Raw genomic sequence first — 22,952 nt, 5'->3', positions numbered from 1 at the left:
CAGGGGTCATGTCAGTTCAGAAAGACTGAGTGAACCTGTGATACTGTGTAATGATTCATGCTGATCATTCAAAGCAGAAACCTTCATTTCCATTTATTATCTTTAACCAAGGACTTTCGAAGGTAAAACGCTCTTGTCTTTACTTTGCTGCATTATATACATTTATAATGATAAACTAAACATTCACATATATACCATGGTGCTATATACAATACCCAGTAAATTAAACAACATTAAAAAAAAGATTCCTGCATGTTCCCTAGTTCAGAGGCATACTTGATATACGTCATACTTCATGTTCACGAGTCAAGCCCATACATGAACTCATCCGTGGAGACTTTTCCATCAGGGATTTCCCGCTTTGAAGCAGTATCGGATTTGGCTTCAACGCGGGAGGAGGCGGAGACGGCTGTAAAAGTTGCGCCCGGGGAAGGAAGTGATGAACGATGAACATGACAGCAGGGAAGATTTAGGGAATAAAAAAAGGAGACTGAACACAAAAGGGAGTTCAGGGGAGGAAAGGCTTGGGAAAACGATAAACCCTTATTGTGAAGGTAATTAGGAGAGTGGTATTCCAGGGGAGGGATGGTCACAGCATGGCTTCTGTCAAGCAAAGTGTAAACCCACTACTCAGATGTCCCCCCAAAGGTCTCTGAGTTTGATTAGCCCTCTTTCCTAGATTATTTAAAACAATTCAGTCAATTGGTAGACACATTTAGTTGCCTTTGTCTTCCTTCCTTTGTGTGTCTGAGAAATATAGATTGATTGTCATTGTCTTACTTGTTCATTTTTTAACCATGATGGGGAATCCAAACACTAAAGAGCATCGGTCAAAACATAATTAACAAAGAATCGTTTGGATGAATCTTATAGAGTTGTAGAGTGTAGAACAATGTAAAGTTGAGGCAGGGATGTCCTTGGTGCTCTGGGATGTGATGGTGGTTCTAAAAATGATGAGAAATCCATGTCCACCAATGTGAGTCAAAGAAGAGGGAGGATTTTGGAAGGCTGCGTGTGGGTGAGAGCAGGATGTAACGGTATTGGAATAGACAGTGAGGGAGTAGGAAGAGAGTGGGTGGGTATGGGTGTGTGTTACAGAGTTGGTATAAAGGCTCCCTCTCTTCCTCAAACTCACAAATCTCCTGTGGTTTTTTTTGTGAGGGAGGGGGGCGTTTGTAAGACAACCGAAGCGCGCTTGTGTGTTTGTGCCCTTGAGGACGGATTCCCTCCCAGGATGCATCAGCTGATTGTGGTTACCTCAGTGTTGGTGGCACTCTGCTCTCTGGGGAGTGTGGATACTTCTGCCTACGATAAGATAGTGACCCACAGTCGCATACGGGCCAGGAAAGAAGGGTAAGGAGAAGGGACACGTGGAAGGGAGGGTGGGATTGTGACTCTGAGGAGAAAGAGAAGTGACAAATGCCAAATTTAAAGAACAGCGCAGCAGCTTTTTCAAATGTATTACAAATTGTTATTATTATTATTACAAATATTTCTCCAATCAGGCGAAATATTTGTCCCCAAATAAAAGGTCGGATTCTACATGCATAGAACTTTTTCATGTCTCTTTATCACAAAGAGCATTTGATAATGTGTTGGGTCAACTGTATTGATTCAATTATTGATTTGAGCGATACAAAAATGTAATAAACATTCGATATTACCTTGCACATTCATTCACTCTGCTGCTGTAAAGGAAAATATAATATATTTAATTGCTTTCTGAAATAAATTAAATTAGACAAAACTCAAATTTAACGTATACGCTGCTGAATACATCTTTCTTTTCCCGACCTCCTGATCGCTCTCCTTTCGCCACATTCTGCCAGACCTTCTCTTTTCATCCCCCCTCGCTGTCCTTGTCACACCCTCACCACCTCCTAACCCCCTTCCTTCTCTTACAGACCCAATGTGTGCGCCCTGCAACAAGTCCAGGGTTCTAAAAAGAAGTACTTCAGCACATGTAGGAACTGGTACAAAGGCTCCATCTGTGGCAAGAAGACGTAAGTTTTTTACCAAAAACGCAATTGACTTTTCCCAAATTGCAAAACGCTCCCATCCTTACATCCTACGTTTACAATTGCAAACCCTTTATTTTCGAGGCAATATAAAATATGGCTGATGTTTTGATGGAGTGTAAGGCTCAACTGGAGCTGTGCACTCACATGCACACAAACGCACACACCTTCTTTTAGTCAGCTCTTATACCTGCTGCTGAGTCAGGATGAGCCTGAAAAAAAGGGAGACGAGAGAGAGAGAATGGAACAAAAGAGGGATTTAGTCCAGAAGTGACTCATTTTCTCCTGACGGTGAAGTGATGGACTCTACTGAGATAATATGCCTGTCCTTTGTACAAAGTGCCCGAAACAAGTTTATTAAATCATAAAAAAACTGGCAATGTACGAAAAGGATTTCAAATTATCAATTAGCAAGCAAAAAAAAAAACAGACATAAACCTAAACAAAGCCAGCTGCATTTGCCGTGTGTCTCTGCGGTCACAGTACGGCATTGTTCAGGAGCAGTGGAGCAAATACAGCCAGCAGTGATGAGCTGGATTTGATGTTGAGGAGAGATTAAGAAAAGGTTGTTTGAATCTAAAGCATGGTCATTCGGATGTTCCACTGTGCTAACAAGCACCTGTTTAAACAAGTTCGGAGGGTGCAGCGTTTGAGGTTTTACTTCCACCTGATTCTTGCAAAGAACAAATCATGCGGGTGTGAATTTAATGCGCACTTTGTTTTTTCTAACAAGTTACCATGGGAACCTCTTAATGCCTTTGTTCACAAGATGGAGGGAGCAATGGACAAGTGCTTCATTTGTGGTAAAATCATATTAGTTCAGAGTAGTTGTAAAGTGAATTCCTATGTATAAAAAAAGGGAAATGTTGGCCACAAATCCCCAAGCGGTTGGCACGGCAGAAAAAAAAAAACCCTCCCCTGATGAGGACACAAGCAGCCTGTTGTTAATTAAATAACAGGGAAAAAACTGCAATGATGTTATCCGAAGCCAAACAACCCCACCTAGTGTTTCCGTGTGAGTACACTATGTGTGCGTGTTGTGTGTTTTCATGCCCCGTGTTTCCACAACTGCTCATCTGGAAGCCACATCGGGTTCATGCAGTGACTCCGCCAAAAGCCCAGTTGGCCCTTTGCTGGTTCTTGATGTTCTGGGTCTCTACTCTCTAGGTTGAATACACAAGTTGTAAGTCACTTTGGATAAAAGAGTGAGCCAAATAAAACATGTAAATGCTGGCCAGTTTATCCCAATACTTCTTCTATTATCCTGTCAGAGTCGGAGAGAAAGGACTTCGTAGCCGCCTGATGGCAAGCTGTTTATTTATATCTGTTTATTTAACATTATATTAATTAGTGTCACATTCAAAGTATAATCACACGCAACATATAAACATGCAAGTGGATTAAAGAGGTTTGCCAAAACATGTGAGTCATTTATGAGAGCAGAAGGGGGAAAGTGAATGATGTTGTAAGTCTACAGTGTGTATGTGTGTGGGTGTGTGTGTGCGTGTGTGTGGGTGAGATCACGGTGGAAGTGGCTATGGTGGGAGTATTTTTCTCTTGCCTGATAGATTACTTCAGTTCAATTTCAGAAAGGACAGCAATCTGTTTCTTCTTTTTTACCCTGACGAGAAAGCAGAGAGTTCACATTGACAGGGTTTCCGTGGTAACACAGAAACCATAAAACTCTCTAAGAAAACCTCTTTATCAAACACAAAAAAAGCTCCAACTGCAACTCATGAAGTCCTTCGGGTTAAACCCCAATTGAACTTATTCCAGCAGTCAGGAATCCATTCCTTTTTCTCTGGTGGATCCTTGTTGGACGTCCAATGTTGACTCACTGCTGGCTCGTTTGCACCTTGGAAGCTTTGTTTTTTTTTTAGAAAACCTAATTTATTCCACCATTTAAAGATCCTCACTTGTATGTATCCTCACACACTATGAGTCTTCTGTCACCTCAATAGTCATCCATGACATTGTAATGACGGGTTGTTGACTTCCTGTCAACCATTCAACTGATTTAAGAACTCGAGTCAGCTGCACAGCTTCTTTTTGGAATTAGAAGGTCCAATCAGTTTAAACTTTTTTAGAGCTCTGTTTTTTCACGAGTTTCAGAAGTGGCTCCTTCCGCCCCAAGGCCTCAATCCCTCACACATTCAAAAGATTGCATGACGAGATTCTGTTTTTCTTGGAGACGTCCTTGGGAGGAATGACCAACAGGAAGGGCAGCTGGGAGGGACACCAGACAGCCCCGTCTGATTTTCTGTATTCCAGCTGTTTTCTGTGATTGGCTGGCGGGAATTGGGGCACATTCTGCGTGTTTGATGGACCATTTTTACACTGTCACTTTTTGTATGCTTTAACTTTTAAATGTGCTTTGCCCATTTATGGAATTCATAATTGGTGGGTATGCCTCTGTCTTTGTGCAGCCTTTCCCTTCTGTCTTAGAAGCTCTCAATGCCTAAAGTCCAAATGATTGTTGTCCTCTATAATTTAAACTCAGCTGCCGTTGTTTCTATTCATGTTCACAGTCTGTGAAGATCATTCATTTCTGTTCATCAAGATCAGTTAATCTATTGAATCAAGGGTCTAACGTGTCTGTGTGGTTTTTATTTTTATTTTATAAGCCTGGTCCTATATGAATGCTGCCCTGGTTACATCAAGCTGGAGGGTGCGAGAGGATGCCCTGCAGGTAAGTGCTCTCCCTACAGCCTCTTTTCATGGTCTTCTTTTCTGGCAAATTGAAAATGCGTATACACTCCAAGTATAGACTAGTCTTTTCTAAGTAAGAACATTTCCTCTCCTCCCCCCCAAGTGGCTCCCATTGACCATGTCTACGGTACGCTGGGGCTCATAAAGGCTACCACCACGCAGCAATACTCTGACATGGCCAAGCTGAGGGAGGAAATTGAAGGCAGAGGCTCCTTTACCATGTTTGCACCCAGCAATGATGCCTGGGATCTGGTGGACTCTGTAAGTGGATCGGAGGTTTCAGACTTCTGGAAGGCAAAAAGAACTGAATGCAATAACTACTAACGCTTGCTTCCCTTAATGCCGGGGTTTCCCCAGGATGTACGGTCTGCACTGGTAAGCAACGTGAACATCGAGCTGTACAACGCTCTTCACTTCCACATGGTCAACCACCGCATTTTGACCAAAGACATGAAGAACGACATGACTTTCACTTCCATGTACAACGACCTGGGCCTGTACATCAACCACTACTCCAATGGGGTCAGTTTGTTTAAAAAAAGCACGAGATCAGGAGAACACATGATTATTTCTATAGAGGAGTTCTGACCCTAATGATGATCTTGCCTCTCTGTGAAGATCGTGACAGTGAACTGTGCCAGGATCATCCTTGGTAATCAGGTGGCCACAAACGGTGTGGTGCATGTCATTGATCGGGTCATCAGCAGTGTTGGCAACAACATCAAAGAAGTGCTGGACGTCACCGATGAGCTCTCCGCCTTCACAGTAAGTAATATGAAAAGCACTTTGAGCTTAAAAAAAAGTGGTTTAAAAAAATGGACACCCTGTTTTCTTCTTACCCAGGATGTAGTGTTGGCTTCCGGTATGATGGACAAGCTGGACCAGCCTGGCCACTTTACCCTGTTTGCTCCCACTAATGAAGCCATGGACAAACTGAGCCCAGGCTACCTGGAGCGTATCATGGGAGACAAGGCTGTAATTGCAGGTATGTTGTACATGGGGCACACTGTACGATGACATAAACGGCAGACTGTTGACATGAATGGGTAAATATTCATGCATTCTGGCAGGTTATTGTGAAAACTTAGACAGACTAGCAATCAGGTTCTTAGGAGAAAATAGTTGACAAATATGACAATTGGTGTAAAATCGTATCTTAGTGATAACAGGAGTGCTTAATTATTTAGCTGAAAGAATTTGTCTGTCAGGAGGGATCCACTAGCCACTAGTGCAATGTATGTCATGTGCGCAGAATGAACAATTTAAAACGTTTACGTTATGCTCAAAGCATTCGACAGAAATTATTCATACATTTAGACAAGATAACGGAATAATGCTAGAAAATTACTAAAAATATCAACAGCAGAGGAAGAATAACAATGATAACAAAAGCAGATATTGTGTGATATTAACGTTTGTAGCAGCGGATGTGGGGCAGGACCACGGCAGGAACAACCCTGGCTAGACATAGAAAACCACTACCGGCAACCCACAACGTTTTTAAACATCAGAGACCTTTTCTGTTTCACACCATCTTTCTCTTTCGCTTCGACTCACCAGCCCTGGTGAACTACCACCTGTTGAACAGTATCCAGTGTTCAGAAGCAGTCATGTCAGGGTCAACGTATGAGACCGCCGAGGGCAGCACCATAGAGATCGGCTGTGACGGCGACAGTCTGACGGTCAACGGGATCACCATGGTGCTGAAGAAGGACGTTGTCACCACCAATGGCGTCATCCACTTCATCGACCAGGTGCTCGTCCCTGACTCAGGTAAAACACATCATGAACATTTCCAGTTAGCTGATCAATGTGAGGGTTTCTCTGTGATCACAAACATAACGTAACGTTCATGTGATCCATGTCAGCCAAGGAAGGGTTGGCGCTGATGGGAGACTCCCAGAGCACTTTCAGCAACCTGCTGTACGAAGAGGGCTTTTCGGCTGTCCTGGGTCCGAAGACAGAGTACACGCTCCTTGCTCCTCTCGACTCTGCCTTCACACGTGAGTCGATCAGCAAACTGGTTCCTGTGGGTGCCGCGGTGATTTAGAGGACCGACCGTGAGCGAGGATGTGAACAAAAGGGAATCTGTTTACTTTTAAGGATCAGAAATACACTCACTCATTTGATATATTTCACCAGAACTTTTGAGGGAAACAGAGGAGGAAATGTCTAAAAAGGACCGGCGTGTAACATTACCAGACTCAATATATCTAACTATTTTCTTCTTTTGTCAGATGAGGTGACAGATGAAAAAATGCTGAAATCCATTTTGCAAAACCACATCTTGAAGATGAAAGTTACTCTGAGCGAGCTCTACAATGGACAGATGCTGGAAACAATGGCTGGCAAACTGCTCAGAGTCTTCATTTACCGCACTGTGAGAACTATGCACTTGTTGGTTTGTATGTGTATGCTTGTAGTAGAAAGTTGAACTCAGAAAGGAACGGGTAAATCAGGTAAATCAGATAAATCAGAGCCCTGTCTGTCGGCGTCTATATTGGAAGTCTGAAAGCCATTACTGGGCCCCTTACTGAGTGTTGACATGATTTGGCAATCTTTCAATTAGAAGCAAATGTAATAAAACAGCTAATTAGTCAGGCTCTTGGGAGATTTAGTGTATTTCTGCTCAGGTGGTCCAGATAATAGGAACAGCTGGGTTTGATTTCCTCCAATAAGCTTTGCTATTCTTCTTTTTGATTGATTGCAATAAACAGGAAAGGCTTGTTACCCTGTTCTCTAAATGTTGTTCTTCTTTGTTAGGCCGTGTGCATAGAAAATGCATGTATGGTGCGCGGCAGCAAAGAGGGAAGCAAAAGTGCGCTCCATGTTATGAGGACTCTCATCAAACCGCCCGAGAAAACGCTCTATGAGCTCCTGATCGCTGACAGGCGGTTCAAGTAAGAAAAACACCTTTATTTACACACGTTTTGCTGGTCTTTTGGATGAAATCATTGTGCATTTGTTTTTCTTTTTTCCCTGACATTACCGTTTGCAATCGCAAGTTGCAGTCCTTCACTTCTCGGCTCCAAAACCAAACTAAGCACGACCCTGCTGGCTTAAACGCGTCATAAAGTCTGGTCACCTCCAAGCTTAGAAATCAATGTCCATTATAGCTGAAGTTGCTCTATTATTGGAGTAGAAAGTTGATTTCCTTACTAGCTTGAGTTTGTTCAATCCAAAACACACTAGTTCACAGTGATGTTTAAAAATATGTATTTTTTGTTTAATGTAAAACATTGACATTGTTTTTTTTCAAATTTAGGATTTTTCTGTCGCTGGTTGAGACAGCAGGACTGACTGATCTGCTGAAGCAAGAAGGCTCCTACACCATCTTTGCACCCACTGACGATGCCTTTGATAGCCTCAGTAGAGAGGACCTTGCTCTGCTCAAAAGTGGGTGCTCTTCTGAAATGAAGAAACATCTGCATACTTTTGTGTATCTATTGAGATTAGGTTTGGTGGGTTACTCGGTATGTCATTCATGTTTTTCCTTTTGTTGCCATTGTCAGGTGATCTGAACTCTCTGAGAACCATTTTGCTGTACCACTTCAGTAACGGCATCTTCATCAACGGAGGATTAGAGCGAGGAGTTACCAATCTGCTCAAAACCTTCCAGGGCAGAAACCTGCAAGTTATGTCTGTATGTACAACCGGTCACTTAAGTGAGGCCTTTGGGAGCTTAGAATCAAAGAGACAGGGGTGGTTTCTCGAATATAGTATTGAACAATCACACAGGGATGAATACATTGTAGGTACAATCTCAGCACAATAAATTCAACACACGGAGAGTGTTGTTTTTATTAGGACTCGTAACTGTGATCATACACAACAAAGTACTTGCAAGCTTTCAATTCCTGTCCAAAAAAATGAACTCTGTGAAATGTTGGTAATTATCAGTTGAAGGAGATTTTTCCTTTAAGCGCATATTTTGTATTATGTAATCATGTTTTAAATAACTACACACACATTTTCTTTTTCTTTTTAAAGCCTCCATTGTAAAACTCTTCTCTTATCATGTTCTCATTTAACCATATCATCATAGAGGCTGTGCTAATCTCTTACTTCAAAGCTGGATATCTCTGGAGGAAGGCCAGAAGTAATAAAAGCCGTCTTTCTGTCGCCCACTCTCAGTGGGCTTTGCTCTCACTCTTCAGTTCTTCATGACAGTTTTCTCATCACTTCACCCATAACCTCAATTTTCCTCCCACTCTCATATCGCGGTGATCAGGTTATCGGCCAACGACTTCATAAAAGGACAAAGGAAAGCTTGTTTGAAATGATTCCCCCTTGGGTCAGAGGTTCATTTAAACGCTTAACCACATGGCTGGTGGGTGAGAGAGAGCCGGAGGAGCCAGAAGAAAAGGAAAACATATCCCTTACTGACTCAACATGTACAGCTTTAGTCACCTCCACCTTAAAGGGCCTAGTCCGCACTTCAAGCAGCCTCAGTTGCACCACAAATCATCATGTTAAACCGCCTCATAAAATTGTACCTCTTTAAAATCTTTTTACGCGGTAGCTGAGGCAGTTTACCAAATAAGAATGTGTTTAATATCTTCAAAGTATATGTGCATATAGTGGGTTCTTTTCTGTTATTGACAGGTAAACAACTCTATTCATGTCAATTCTGTGGACGTGCCAGACAGTGACCTGATGGCGACAAACGGCGTGGTCCATGTGGTGAAGAACGTTCTCTATCCTGCGGGTCAGAACACCAGATGTTTCTATGCGGACAAGCAATGTGCACACTGTGCTGAGTTGGATTATCTTTTGTTAGGTTGATTATGTCAATTACTTACAGATCTTCCCGTGGGCCGGCAGGACCTTCTGGTCCTCCTGAAGAAGCTGATCAAGTACATCCATATAACGGTAGATAAAAAGATTTAAAAAAAACAGACATGCATAGATCAATGTGAATTTTTTTAATTGTGGTTTTTTTGTGTATTTTTTTCAACAGTATAATTCTGGATTTACTTATGAGGAGATTCCCCTCACGTTCATAAGTAAGCCTCTATAGCACTCATGAAGTGGATGAAATTGCATTTTCAAAAACTTATAACTGTTTACCTTATTTTAAAGGGAGAACCATCACAACTACACACATTGAAAAAGGTAAGACCCCCTATTAGTGACCAAATCATTAAATCATGATCACACAATTGCTTATACATATTATTACTGATGATTCTAAAAGGCATGACTACCTTTGAAACTAGTACACTACCCACATGGTATCGCTCCATTCAGGCCTCTCATAGTCCTTCCTCTGATTATCCACCTTCCCTTTTGCATGGACACATTAAAGAGAAGAAGTCCAGTTTTTCAATCGTAATTAGAGGCATGACATGGACTATAGAGCTAAAAGTCTGGACCTCAGGTGCATTCTCTTTTGATTCATATTTGTGAGGCAAACAGCTTGCAATTAATGTTATTGTAGCATTTATTAAGATGTCACAATTGCCATGGCAGGGATTGTTTTTTGTCCACAGTACTTTGAATATAATACAACTAGTTTATGAATGCTAATCAAATGGTTGTAAAACCATGCAAAATATTCAAACACTTATTCACGAAGATCATTGTTTATTTAATGTATTATTATTATTTATTTAAATCAGTAGATACTGTTCCCTAAACATGTCAATATTGTATTACACATGAACATAACTCAATGTCATTCTTTAAACACAACAAACAGATAAGATAATGTATTCTGTGGGACATGAGAGTGTAACAGCAGCGGCTAATAAAATGCAGAACAAACTGCTACACAACTTCCCATACTGACACAGGGTGTTCAAGGGGAAACTTTCCTTCCCGTCTTTCTTAAAGTATATTCATGTTACCGCTCCCTCTCTCCATTGAAGAGCCTACTTTTACCAAGGTCACAAGAGTCTTGCAGGCAGATCCAGTGATCACTAAGGTTGTTGCCAAGGGAGAGCCGGTGGTCACCAAGGTAACCAGGGTCATTCAGGGGGACCCTTCCATGACTAAGGTTACAAGAGTTATCGAGGGTAAGTTCCTGAACGTCTAAGAATGTTTAAATCATATATATTTTGAGTGCAAACGTCAATGAACTTTCATGTGTCTTTTAAAAGCTCTTTTAATAAATACATCTGTAATCCTGTTTGCAATGGTTAACCAAGCATAATCAAGCATGTATCCCTGGTGATTATCTATTAAATGCCCATATTGCATCATAATTTGGTTTTCTGTCCAATCATCACATTCAAATACCTCCTTGAAATGATCATATAATCAATTTCCATTCAGTCGGGATTAGTGTTTGCTTTAAGCTGGAAAAGAGAATGAGGTGCATTGTTTTATATTTAGTGTTCAATTGTTTAATATATGTGATCTAATGGTTTTGTTTTGAACATTAGTCCCTAAGATCACCACCATCCACAGCAACCCAAATCGGATCGATGAGGAATCGGAGAGAATAGCCATACTCATTCAAGGTAAATCCTTATAACTATGTCTGACCTAATTTGATTTTCAATAGCCTTTACGTGTGTGTCTGTGTGTGTGTGCCTAAACACGGTAATTAACTGTTGTTTTTTCTTCGTTTCACAGAGGGAGGCGGATTCGCTGCTGCTAGGAAAGCTCCAGGTGAGAGCTTAAGTAGTTGATGACACATTGATCAACACCAATGTTGGAAGAGTCAAACATAGAATCCCTGCTGCACAATATGCAGAGTAAAAGTCACATCTTTAACCAAATATTTCCATTGTTGTATTGTACTTTTTCTTTTTTACATTCCGTTATCTACTTTTAAGTCTTTCTACTTTAACTTATTTTAAGTTGTCCCTGTCTTTATTCACTCCGTTACCTCGTACCTTCTCTTTTACAGTTGGAATGAGAAAGAGGAGAAAACAGATGGTGAGGCGTCACCCTAAACCAAGGGAATTAATCGAAAAGTAAGAAAACCCCTTTTGGGCACGGAGACTGAAAGCCTCCTGAGGTGCTCTTGGTTGAGTGCTCTGGACTAATAGGGAGAGATGTAATCAGTTTAGCTATTTTCGCTTCCAAACCACCTGTAAGAATGATTGTTTGCTATTTCATATGGACCATAATGTGGGTGCAATGGGATCAGAATACCTTATAAGTCTTGTGAATTTGCAAGGGAAATATGGAATGTTTCCTTGATGGTGTATAATTGAGATATTTCCACCACTGAAAGGTTCACTTTGGCTTGGGAAGGTTATTAGATCTTTTCTATGGTGCTTATATTCTTTACAGTGTCTTTTCATGTATATGACAAGTGTAACAGGGCTATAGATGCTGTTCTGAACCTCTGTAAATTATCCCGTTGGGATTAGAGAAAATACAAATAAATTGTTTACATTTTTTCGTGATTATTGCAAACTTTCATGACTGTTTTTTACTCCCCCAAATCAATGTTTTATGCATTTCATGTGAACTTTACCAGTCTTTCTGGCATGGGGGTACCGTTTATCGGTCTTATGCCGTAACAACTGAGGTTACCTTAAGGCCTCCTCGGCCTTGGGCAGGCAGCATCATTTACACACGACTCATCACTCAGCTGATGTCGGCCCGGAGCTGCTTGACTTTCATGTATTGACATTGAGTCATGGTGATAACTTTATAAGGACAATAACTAACCCACAACAAACGCTCTTTAACAAGGTAAAACCACTACACTACAACACAACAGCTAGTGAAACATGAACAATTTCTAACTCTAATAATTGTGCATTTATAAAGTGACTGCATGCTTGGTCACGACGTAAATCCGACGTAAATTACATCTGAAAAAAAACAATTGCAGAGTTGGCACGGCCTCTGGTTGTAACACTAGCAGCCACAACAGCTAACACGCTAATAAGCTAACGCGCTAACAAACCAACTCCCAGCCAGCTGGCGGTGAACAGCTGTTCAGGTTCAGTCTTTTTTGTGGTCAATGAATTAATGTGTTTAATTAAAAAATATATATACATATACGATGTTATAACGAGATACCGTCAGAATCTTAAAAAATATAGTGATATGAGTTTTTGGCAATAGCGCCCAGCCCTAGCAGCGCAGTATGTATTCCATGTAGGCGTGATCTTGGACATGTGAAATAATATTAAGAGTAACAAAGTACAGGATAATAGGTTTTTACCTTTAAATGCTGCTGTTCGTGTCCGCTGTGAAACCCAGAAGTCAATGTTGATTTATTTGTGAAATATAAAGTAGTCATTCGCTGGATATGTTGGGAAAACAAAGAAACTTAAACATGTAGGTTCTCACAACACGTAATTGATAATTCTGTTTTGTTGTGTAAGATTTTCATTTTTAGTAAACAGTTTACAGAGAAGCAACATTCCTGGATATTAACAGCAATTTGAGGGCGTCAAGCAGATAGCAGCACATTCTTGAGAATTTAGGATACACTTGGAAATCTGCCATTGACTTTGGCCCACTTTTGTTCACATGGCTCATCTACTTATGAACCTGAGAAATGAGTTCCTAAAAATCTATTTCATACATATTCTCCTTAACAAAAGGTATTGGTGACATGGTGAGAATATGTTTTTAGGCAATGTAAAAGACCATAATTGAAGAATAAGCTGAAAAGTACACAATGCTCTTTTTACAAGTAATTTTTTGCATACTACGTGTGCACATTGAGCACATGGGTACACATGGGTTTAGTGTCTTTGCATTCATTTCCATTGAAACTCAACACAAAAATTATGAACTATTCTGTTGATTTAGATTATTGCCCTCTTAAGAATGCAAATGTAGTATGTCGCATTGGAAATGTAGGTCCGGTGCATCCTCATCTTTGATCATCTTGATTGGAGTCTAACCTGTGGTGAAAATTGATTGGACATAATTTGGAAAGGCTCACACCTTTCTATAGAAAACCTCACAAAGGTCAGTGTCAACACTTATTTAAATGATATGGTTCTAAAATATAAATAAGATAATAGATTACTGAACACACAGTTAGTCAGGCTTATGTCAATACAGACACAACGTCATATGTTTTGAGTAATACCAAGTTCAGATGAATAGTGTTTCCATTCTCTGTTCAGGCGCCTATGTTTTGGCACGAATAGTTCCCTGTCAATATAATGTAGGGATCACACAATTATCTAATTGTTTCCCTCTGCAATCGGAGACGTATAAGTGTTGTATGAAACTCTCAAAGACACATTCAACCAATATCAGTTCATGGGACTTAGATCATGTCATCTTTCTCCAGGAACTACTCTTGGCCAAGTATGAACTCACAGTCCTCCTCAGATACATGCAATAATAAAGTAAAACACAATGGGTTACATAATGAAAATCAACCAAATAGAGACACTGTTTATGATGGAAGTGAGACAAAGTCTACAGAATTGAACGTTGAACTTTTTGTTTAAAAATAAAACCAGTATTATCTGCAACAGGGGAAAGTTACCTGTGTTGCTTGTTTGTTGCCTGGAACGAGAGGAAGGTTCGTTTTCAAAATAAACCAGGAAAACCTGCTTTCTGGACATGACAGATCAAGCAAAATGCAAAAAATGTTCTAGTAATTATCCTCTTGGTGACGCACCCTGTCTTTGTGACACACAGTAACGATTCAGTGGGTAGTGGTTCTTATTCTGGCATTAATTGCCCCAATGAACACACATTTTGGACACATTTTATTTTATTGTATCCAGTCCCAGGATTCGACAAAAGCACACTCTTCCCTTCCGGGATCTGTGCCAGACGGCATTAAAACCAGCTGACCACAGCTATGGATCTGATATTTATAGGGATTGGGAGAAGTCTGCTGTCACCAGAGTAAATTACCATCAGGGACTGTGACCGACACACATTTTCAAATCACTCATAAATATGCCACTTCCACTGATCTCAGACATTTAATTGGGATTTCGTATTCTGTATCCAAACGTGTTTTCCACAAGAATGTTTCACTGTTACAAATGGAATAAATGGTGTGCTCTATTTGGTGGGAGCTTCACATAGCTGAAGTATCATTATGATTTTCAAGACTCAACAGACAGCAACACGTGCAAACGCCCCGGCCGAAGCAGAGCGGCGCTGGCATCGGTTTGCACTCCTGGCTAGCAGCTCCTCCGTAGAGGGAGCAATTCTCCTCATCTGTGTGTCAGTGGAGAAAATGATGTCACGCTTTGTGTGTGTGTGTGTGTGTGTGTTAAATGATGAGAAAAAGCTACATAACTGCCTCCGTGTTGGTAAAAGAGAGGAGGCATGGAACAAAAGGACTTCAATAATCAGCAGTTACTCACAAAAACGTACGCTTTGAGAAAATGACACAATAACACATCGCCGTTTGCGTAGTATCAGCTCATGTATGAAACCGTGGATCAACCATGATCACAAGAAGGACTTCCCAAGGAAACAGGGAGTGCAAAATCAGAGAGGGTGAAGGACGGGAAGGGGGACAGAGTTTAAGAAGCAGAACGAAGACTGGATCACACACAGGAGGCCGTGTGCTCTCCGTAACAGTCGCGGATTGAAGTGACAAGACAGAGACATGTGCAGCACCTGTTTTATGTTTGCGTGCAGGCTGCATCCTGCAGCAGATGTCTGGGAGACCTTTTTTCTGTAGTAGTCGAGCCATCCCTTGGGACAATGTGGAGAACTATACGCTATTCAGAGCCGTGTGAATGTATCTGACATCCAAAAGGAAAGCTAGAATGTTTCCACAACACATTTAAGACATCCAGCAATTGCATTTTCACATCCACTTGTTTAGCTCTACTTGAGTGTGTTGTATGGAATTATTCCTACCCGCAAGCTCGCTTCATTCCAGTAACATCAAGTCTTTTTTAAACCCCATTGCAAAAAAAAATCCAACATCTAATGGCTTGTTGATAGCAGGGAACACTGATTTTAGAGTGAGAGATAAAAGTTGTTTTGAAACCTTCTCAGTCATGCGAACAATCATTACTTTACTTTTGCTCGAGCTGATGTATTATTGTTTTCAGAGACAAATACATACAACGGATGCCATAAACACCTCTGCCATTCACAATTGAATGCTTTATGAGAATAAAATTATAGCTCAGAATGCCTTTGTGGAAACCAGTGTTTAACTTGACTCCAAAGGGATTTGAGCAGCAATTTCAGGAAACTGCTCCCCATCAGCTTGTTTAATCTGTGTTCCTTATTTTACCAGGTGTTTCCTTTTATTTTGGTAGCTCATTCTCTCCCTGAACATATCAAGCAAGGCCGACACACACTGTGGACCCGACCGCAATCTGCTGCACAGTAGGTTTAACAATCCGTGTTAATAAAATGAGTAGTGAAATGAGTAGTAAAATGCTGAACTGCTGAATGTAAACAATCAGAATAGTATTATAGGACAAACTTACGCAGCCCTGCCGAAAAGGGTCTGTCGTGTTTAATAGCGTATGTAGCGGCTTAAGTCTAAATAAATAAAAGTTGCCATCGCAGCATCACAAGGGTTATTTTTGTTACTGTCTGCACAAGTATTTTCCATTCTTCTGCAGGACTCTGGACAGAATAATGACCATGTGGAAACAAGGTGATGTCTGACTCATGCCTCAGTGAGGGGTCTTTGCCCCCCCCGCACACAATGAATGAGAAAATGGCTTGAAACCAAGAGGCTATCGCATTATAGGAGCAGATGGACAAATGAAGTTTCTCAACTTCTTGTGTATTTTCAGTGAGTTGGTTGCTTCTGCTTTCAAGTTAAACTTGAGGTCTTTAGTTTTGCTCTCTTTTGCCCCCCTCTCGATTAATTAACGTCATGTTTTCAAATTCAGTTGTGTGAGTAGCACAAATGAGTATGTTTTGACTATTGATTTTTCTTTAAATACACGTGTAGCTTCTTTCTGTCCAGGGACTGCAAATGAATGTGTAGCTCTTGATTAAATCTGTGGTTAAAGTGTTTGGATGGAAGCGTTGCAAATAGAACACAACACAGTAAGAAGGCATTTAACATGTTTAATCGTTTATTTCCTTCCTTTTGATTTTAAGCTGCAGTACACAATCTCATTTACTCTACAGCTGACTAAAACAAAGGCCTTCCACATTTATAATCTGTCCTTGAAAGGAGGTTGAAAACCCACCAGACCTGAAGGAAAAAAGTTGAACAACAAAAGGAAGAAAAATGTGTTTAAATATCGGTTGCCTAAACCTTGTTTGAATCTGTTGGAACCACCAGTGACCAAAGTAAAACATATTTAACAAAAAGGAATCATCCCTGGATGGACTGTAGATAAATACATTTGGGGAACTCCAACATGAACGTGTCACATAAGTAGAACTTCAATGAAAATGTTAATCTGTCTGAATACATTTGCCAGTTCATTCTCAAACAGTAGAGGGGAACAGATCTCCTTAGCTGTCTTTATTTAAAACAGATAAATCTATTGACAAATTAGCATTTTACTCCATAAATAATAAATAGATACAAATTACAAACTGTAAGATTTATGTTTCTTATTAACCAAACTCTTTGGAGAAGACTTCGTAGCAGTTCTACACTAATTTGACCGTAATCAGTGTAGCTTGGCTTTGTTCGTCCTTCTAGCTTTGCAGCACAGGAACCTGAAAATAGCCAAAATAGAGAGCAGCAGTGCTGTCACTGCAGTCACCAATAGTAGCAGTACATCTAAACTATTATAAGAGTACCAGGACATCTTATAGGCATCTGTTCGCAGAAGTGGAGCCCCCTTATGGCGCATCACATATTCCACCCAGAAGATGGCCTGATCCATGGGTCCCATCGGCTGATCTCTGTGCAAACGTGACAACCTTTGCATGTTCCGCCTGTAGCTGTCATGATGGAGAAGGTCGTGAATACCTTCCTCAAAACTGCGGCCGTTAACATCTGCCAGCTGAAGGATCTTTCCGGCCCCCCGCTCCTGCAGACGTAGGAGATTGTCGTACTGGTCAAAGAACAGCGGTATACCGAGCACAGGCACCCCGTGGTAAATGGCTTCCTGGACTCCGTTGGTCCCTCCGTGAGCTACAAACACTTTGGTCTGCGGGTGGCCCAGGAGGTCCTTCTGCGGCATCCAGTCCACTATCAGAGTGTTGTTGCCAATAGTGGAGGGCTGCTGCCCTTTATGCCTCCAGATCACCTGAAAAGAAAATGAATGAATATGCAAGATGATGTGGATATTGCATATTTTACATATATAAAAAAAGCACTTTGTAAAATACTCAATGACACTTTGAATGAAAACTAAAAGTTTAAAGTAGTGTAAGGCATAAAAGTTATATAGGGGGAGTTTTGAGTAACTTTTTGAATATTGCATGGTACAGGGTAGAGATGGAGTCCTTTATTTAGTTTATCTTTCAATCCATCCATTTTCCACAACCCAATGTTGAGCTGCCAGTTTGTCAGGGGTTATAAGTTTGTTTTTTGACATCTCGCTTATTGGACTTTTTTTCATTCATTCCATTTCCAAATGAATATTTCCTGTGAGTATGTAAGTGATATATCTAATAATTGATTTATTTACTACCCAAATATCTGCACAATATGAAAAAAGCATTTCACTTTTTTTATCACGCCATGTCTTTAAAAAAGGGAAAGTAAAAAAATCATGTGTTACCTTTTGAGGCATCTTGGCAAAGACGGCGGCGATTTCATCTGCAAGGTCTTTGGGCAACGCGTTTACCAAAGTTCCCAGAGTCATGATGATGAGCCCGTGCTCCCCAGCGCTCTGAACAAACTGCTCCAAGTCCGCTGGCAGAGGCTTAGCTGGTTTGCACTGGAAACCTCCTATGTAGATAACATTTGGCATTGTGGGCCGAGGGAAATCAAACACAAAATCTGACCTGAACAGCCAAATGTCTGCCTCCTGAAGAAGCGAGATGACGTCACAGCCACCCTCTATGTATTTATCACAGATGGCGTCATAGCTTGGCCCCACCACGAATTTCTCCTGGAACAGTATAATGCCGTAGAAAAAAATGTTCCTAACCCTCTGGATGAAATTCATCTTGTCCGTGAAGCCTGATCCCGGCACTGGGACATAAGATAATGGGGAAGGGGCTATCGCAAAGTGGCCATCTCCGCTGGTGATCCAGCGGACATTCAGCACCAGGGGCAGCTTGAGGTATTTGGCTATTAACACCCCTGGTGCTATAGCCGGGTCGGTGAGAACAAGATCGTATCGGGCATCTATCAAGCTTTTTACCACATGTTCGTCATCGAAGATTTGAGCAAGGGCATCGACCCACAATGAATGTGCCTTGGAAATCATGGAGAGGAAGTTCTTGGTGATCTTGAGGAAAGTAAGCGCTGAAGACCCTTCTCTCTGCGCCTGAAAGTGGTGAAAAAGTGGTCATCTTAACCCTTGAATGACTAGATGACCCATGTGGGGCAAAATACATAAACGGTAACGACATACCCTCATATTCTCCTTTACGTACACATCAAAAAAGTCCTCTATCGGTTCAGTAATTTCCATGGTAATGGATGTATAGAGAGGGGATTCTTCTGGGATGTACCAGCTGGTGGAAGCCCTTATTACTGAGATGCTGTGTCCCCTGGCATGAAGTTCTTCAATTAATATCTTCATGTTGATCCAGTGGCTTCCGTCCACAGGGAAAACTAGAATGTTTCCTCCATCACAAGGTGTCAAGAAGGAAATCAGACACACGCTGAAGAAAACAAATATTCCTCCTGCTCCTGTAACAAAAAAAGGAGTAAGACAAGAAACGTCTCAAATATGGATTTTTTTTGTCAGGTATGTAAAAATATATTTTCTTTTGATGTAACAAATGGGAATCTAAAGGTTATTTTGCTATTTTTAAATATTGTGCTATGCAAATAACAATGTGATATTGTTCCTGAAATTCACTTACTCATGTTCAACAGTGGGAAGAGTGACGCTACTTGCCTGTAGACTGAAAGTTCATCTAATGGGTCCTTATATATTTGTGGTCAAACTCCAGTCTGATTGGTCCTCATAGGTCAATGAGTTACTCACCAAATTGTGGCATCTGTCCATGTGAAGCAATAACCACACATGTTCCACATACACTGTGATAGTCTTTGATCTAAAATAATGGTTTACTTATTTTAGCAATGTGAACTGTACTGCTGGCACTGTCTATTACAGTTGGTTTTTGCATGTGTTTTTCTCCCCTTTGCAAGCTTGCATGAGAATAACCTGTGACCTCATACTTAAATGTATTAGAGTGGGTTGTGTAATCTTAATCCACATGAGTTGCATGGACTTCTTTTTAAAAGAACAAATAAATACCTGGAAAGTACAAATTGGTTTTACGAATTAATGTGTGAGCTATTGTGCTTTTGGAAGTTAGACAATCAGTTGTTATCTGCAAGTTTTTGACTTGGCACTTTTCCAGTTGAATGTAGGTTGCAGGTCTCAGAACTGAACTTGTTGATTCGAGGCACATGCATCAGTACCTTATCATAGATATTGATTCATGATAGCAAAGAGGGCGAGAGAGCAAGAGAGAGAGAGAGAGATACGGAAATGGCAATCCGTGATACATTTTACATTACATTACATGTTATTTAGCTTTTATCCCAAGCGACTTACAATAAGTGCATAAGGATACAAACCCAGAAGAACAAGAAACACGAGAGTGCAATTTCATTAAATAAGCCAATTTAGAAATAGATAAGAGCCCTTAAGTACGATTAAAGTGCTACAATTTTTTTTTTTTTTTTAGTCAAGGTATAGTTGGAAGAGATGAGTTTTTAGTTTGCGGGGGACGATGTAAAGACTCTCTATGGTCCTGATGTCATCAGAGAGCTCATTCCACCATTTAGGAACCAGGACAGCAAGCACATGATCGTATCGATCATCTGTGACATGAAGAGGGCAAAAAGTAAAAACTAAAAAAATAGGTTGAAGACTAAAACAATTAATCTACACTAGCTGGACCGTTACCACAAGTTAGGAAATATCTATGAGGGACCTCCATTGGAAAACTACGTAGTGGCCCTTAAAAATGCCCAATAATACACTCACTCCATGGAAAACCTTGTTCAGTGTCATCTTTGTTCAACAGACACACATTCCCCTTTTGCTTTTTCCTTTATTAAATTATGAGAGCAGGAATACACTTGCCAAATTTCTCTCCCATTATGGTTACATCTTCTGTGTGTGTGTGTGCGCACTCGTGTGTGTGTGTGTGTGTCTTAAATAGAGCTATTTCCTTGAAGTTTAGATGATAATCTCAGCGTGTTATAGCAGCATCCTGCAGCTGACAGATGAAAGCCTTGAAAAACAAACAAAACTGTAAGATTCATCCAGTGGAAATTTCTCTTTCATGTGCCAACCTGCTCGAGGAAGAAACGTAAAGAAGCCTTTTCCAAAGGTGTTTGATGGATAGTGTTTCTGGAGAAAATGTAAAAAAAAATTGTACTTTGTGAGTGAAACCTCTCTTCAGGAATGCAGACGCATTTTGTTCTATATATCCATACAAATAAAGCCAAGAAAACTGATTGTTACTTTGTCTAACTTCCTATACACATCGTGAATTAAAGGACAATTTTAAGCTGATTAGAGGCTAAATCTCACAATTGCCTTTGATGTGTCTTCTTTCTTCTCGTACTTGTTTCAATCACAATACTCATGATGATGATAGGCAACATTCACTATGAATAGTCTATCACATCTTTATGTTGATCTTTTTTTATTTTTACATTTTTAAAATCAGTACCTATATTACACTATACTAAAGTAACTAGATTTCCCAACCAAATAGAAACTAATCTGCTAAAACTACGAAAGATGGTTCAAAACAAGCATTGACGCTACCAGTCAGCAACATGGTGCAGTTTGCCGTGAAGTCATGCATATAAACAACTGTAAACAGGGTGACCTTGGACTAATTCTTTAAATACCCGACACAGCAATATAACTCAATCATAAAGAGACTGTGTATGAGGCACTGCACAATCTTCACAGGAATTAGCAGGCGACCTCTTGCCAACCTCTGCACAAGTGCCCACACATGCAAAGTTACACGCACGTGTGAACATAGTCGTTATTTTTCCACCTATAACGCTCAATCTGTCTTCCATTCGGGACATGTTGAACGTCACTGTTGAGTTGACAGCTCTTTGGAGAGGGCATTCAAATGCACATGTGCATGTGACACACATACACTTACTCAAATGCAGGCAAACACAGCGATGACTTTTCGATGATTGATTTGAGCCAGTCGGCCGCTTAGGAACTTAGTTCTTTGGGTCATTTACGTTCAACTTCCTTTTCACAATCAATTATTTTTAACCCTTGTAGTGGATAGACAGACTTCAGTTTGCATTCAAACAATAGGTAATCACAAATATTGTTTTCCCCAGATACCCGTGTTCGGCACTTCATTTGTTGGAGTATGTTGAGTTAAGGTCAATTTGTAAAATCAGCGTCTTTGTTATCAGCAGTCTGTCAACTCCTCATTCGTATGTGAAAAATGAAAGTTTCTGGGTGTTTCAGGAGTCAACAAGCTGATGTGGGTTTCCAAAAGCCCTCAGAAAACCGGGAAAATATCTGTGCAGGATGTTATTTTCAACCAACTAACAAAAAGCAACAAGGGAAGAGCAAAGGGCATTTCCGGCCTGAGTCATTTCACATGGGAATAACTTTCTCTAACTGGTCAAATTTTACTTTGTTGAAACACTTTTATGACTTTAACATTTAAAAGATACCAAAGGACAAATTTGAAACTCTGCAGGGCTCCAGCTTTAAAAGCCCTCTGAATGTTTTTCTTCTGACATAATAAAACTCTGAACGGGCCAGAGTTCATCCCAGAGTATGTGAGAGGGCATGCACTCTGTGGATACCTGTTATCCATTCCCTATGCTTACAATATGTAGTTAACTGTTTGCAACATGCACAGAGAACATGAACAACCATTTAAGCCAATGAAAGGTTACGGTCATAGCGTGGTGTAACCAGAGAGGAAAAGAGCTTATGGCCCCGCTGCAACACACACATTCAAAAGACAATGAATTAGGATGAATTACTTTGTTGACCCCTGACTATTCATCTGGCACCGCAACAATGTCAAAATTCCAATCAATACTTTGGTTTATAACCAAGCACTTGTTTTTTCTGTTTCTGTTTTTCTTAGTGTACTAACAAGATGAACTACAATGATGAACAGGGTGTGAATAAATACAAAACAAATACCTGCTGAAAAGAATACTAGCCTCTCAGCATTGTTATTGTGAGCATGTTTGCATGCTAAGGTTAGCATCTAAGCATAGCTTCACTGTGTTGCTTGCAT

At 40.5% G+C, this 22,952-nt stretch overlaps 2 protein-coding genes across 2 annotated transcripts; one reads left to right on the top strand and one right to left on the bottom strand.

Annotated features, from left to right (window-relative positions):
* Nucleotides 1-1,139: 1,139 nt before the first annotated feature.
* Nucleotides 1,140-12,088, top strand: LOC119215896 (periostin-like). The gene is made up of 21 exons (XM_037468428.2): nt 1,140-1,353; nt 1,905-2,003; nt 4,643-4,707; nt 4,831-4,988; nt 5,085-5,249; nt 5,346-5,492; nt 5,571-5,712; nt 6,288-6,500; nt 6,596-6,730; nt 6,965-7,107; nt 7,491-7,627; nt 7,993-8,123; nt 8,240-8,370; nt 9,333-9,435; nt 9,532-9,599; nt 9,688-9,733; nt 9,810-9,842; nt 10,598-10,744; nt 11,114-11,191; nt 11,307-11,342; nt 11,584-12,088. Exons 1-21 carry the CDS (start codon nt 1,235-1,237, stop codon nt 11,652-11,654), a joined length of 2,367 nt encoding a protein of 788 aa, XP_037324325.2. The 5' UTR covers nt 1,140-1,234; the 3' UTR covers nt 11,655-12,088.
* Nucleotides 12,089-16,659: 4,571 nt separating this feature from the next.
* On the bottom strand, nt 16,660-19,620 carry ugt5d1 (UDP glucuronosyltransferase 5 family, polypeptide D1). Its single transcript, XM_037468441.2, has 4 exons — nt 19,548-19,620; nt 19,091-19,371; nt 18,290-19,003; nt 16,660-17,812 (listed from the first exon to the last, which is right to left on the bottom strand). Exons 1-4 carry the CDS (start codon nt 19,549-19,551, stop codon nt 17,228-17,230), a joined length of 1,584 nt encoding a protein of 527 aa, XP_037324338.2. The 5' UTR covers nt 19,552-19,620; the 3' UTR covers nt 16,660-17,227.
* Nucleotides 19,621-22,952: the final 3,332 nt, after the last annotated feature.

The sequence above is a fragment of the Pungitius pungitius genome, chromosome 16, assembly GCF_949316345.1.
Source record: "Pungitius pungitius chromosome 16, fPunPun2.1, whole genome shotgun sequence".
In the NCBI taxonomy this organism is placed as follows: domain Eukaryota; kingdom Metazoa; phylum Chordata; class Actinopteri; order Perciformes; family Gasterosteidae; genus Pungitius; species Pungitius pungitius.
This window is presented reverse-complemented; position numbering and strand designations above follow the sequence as displayed.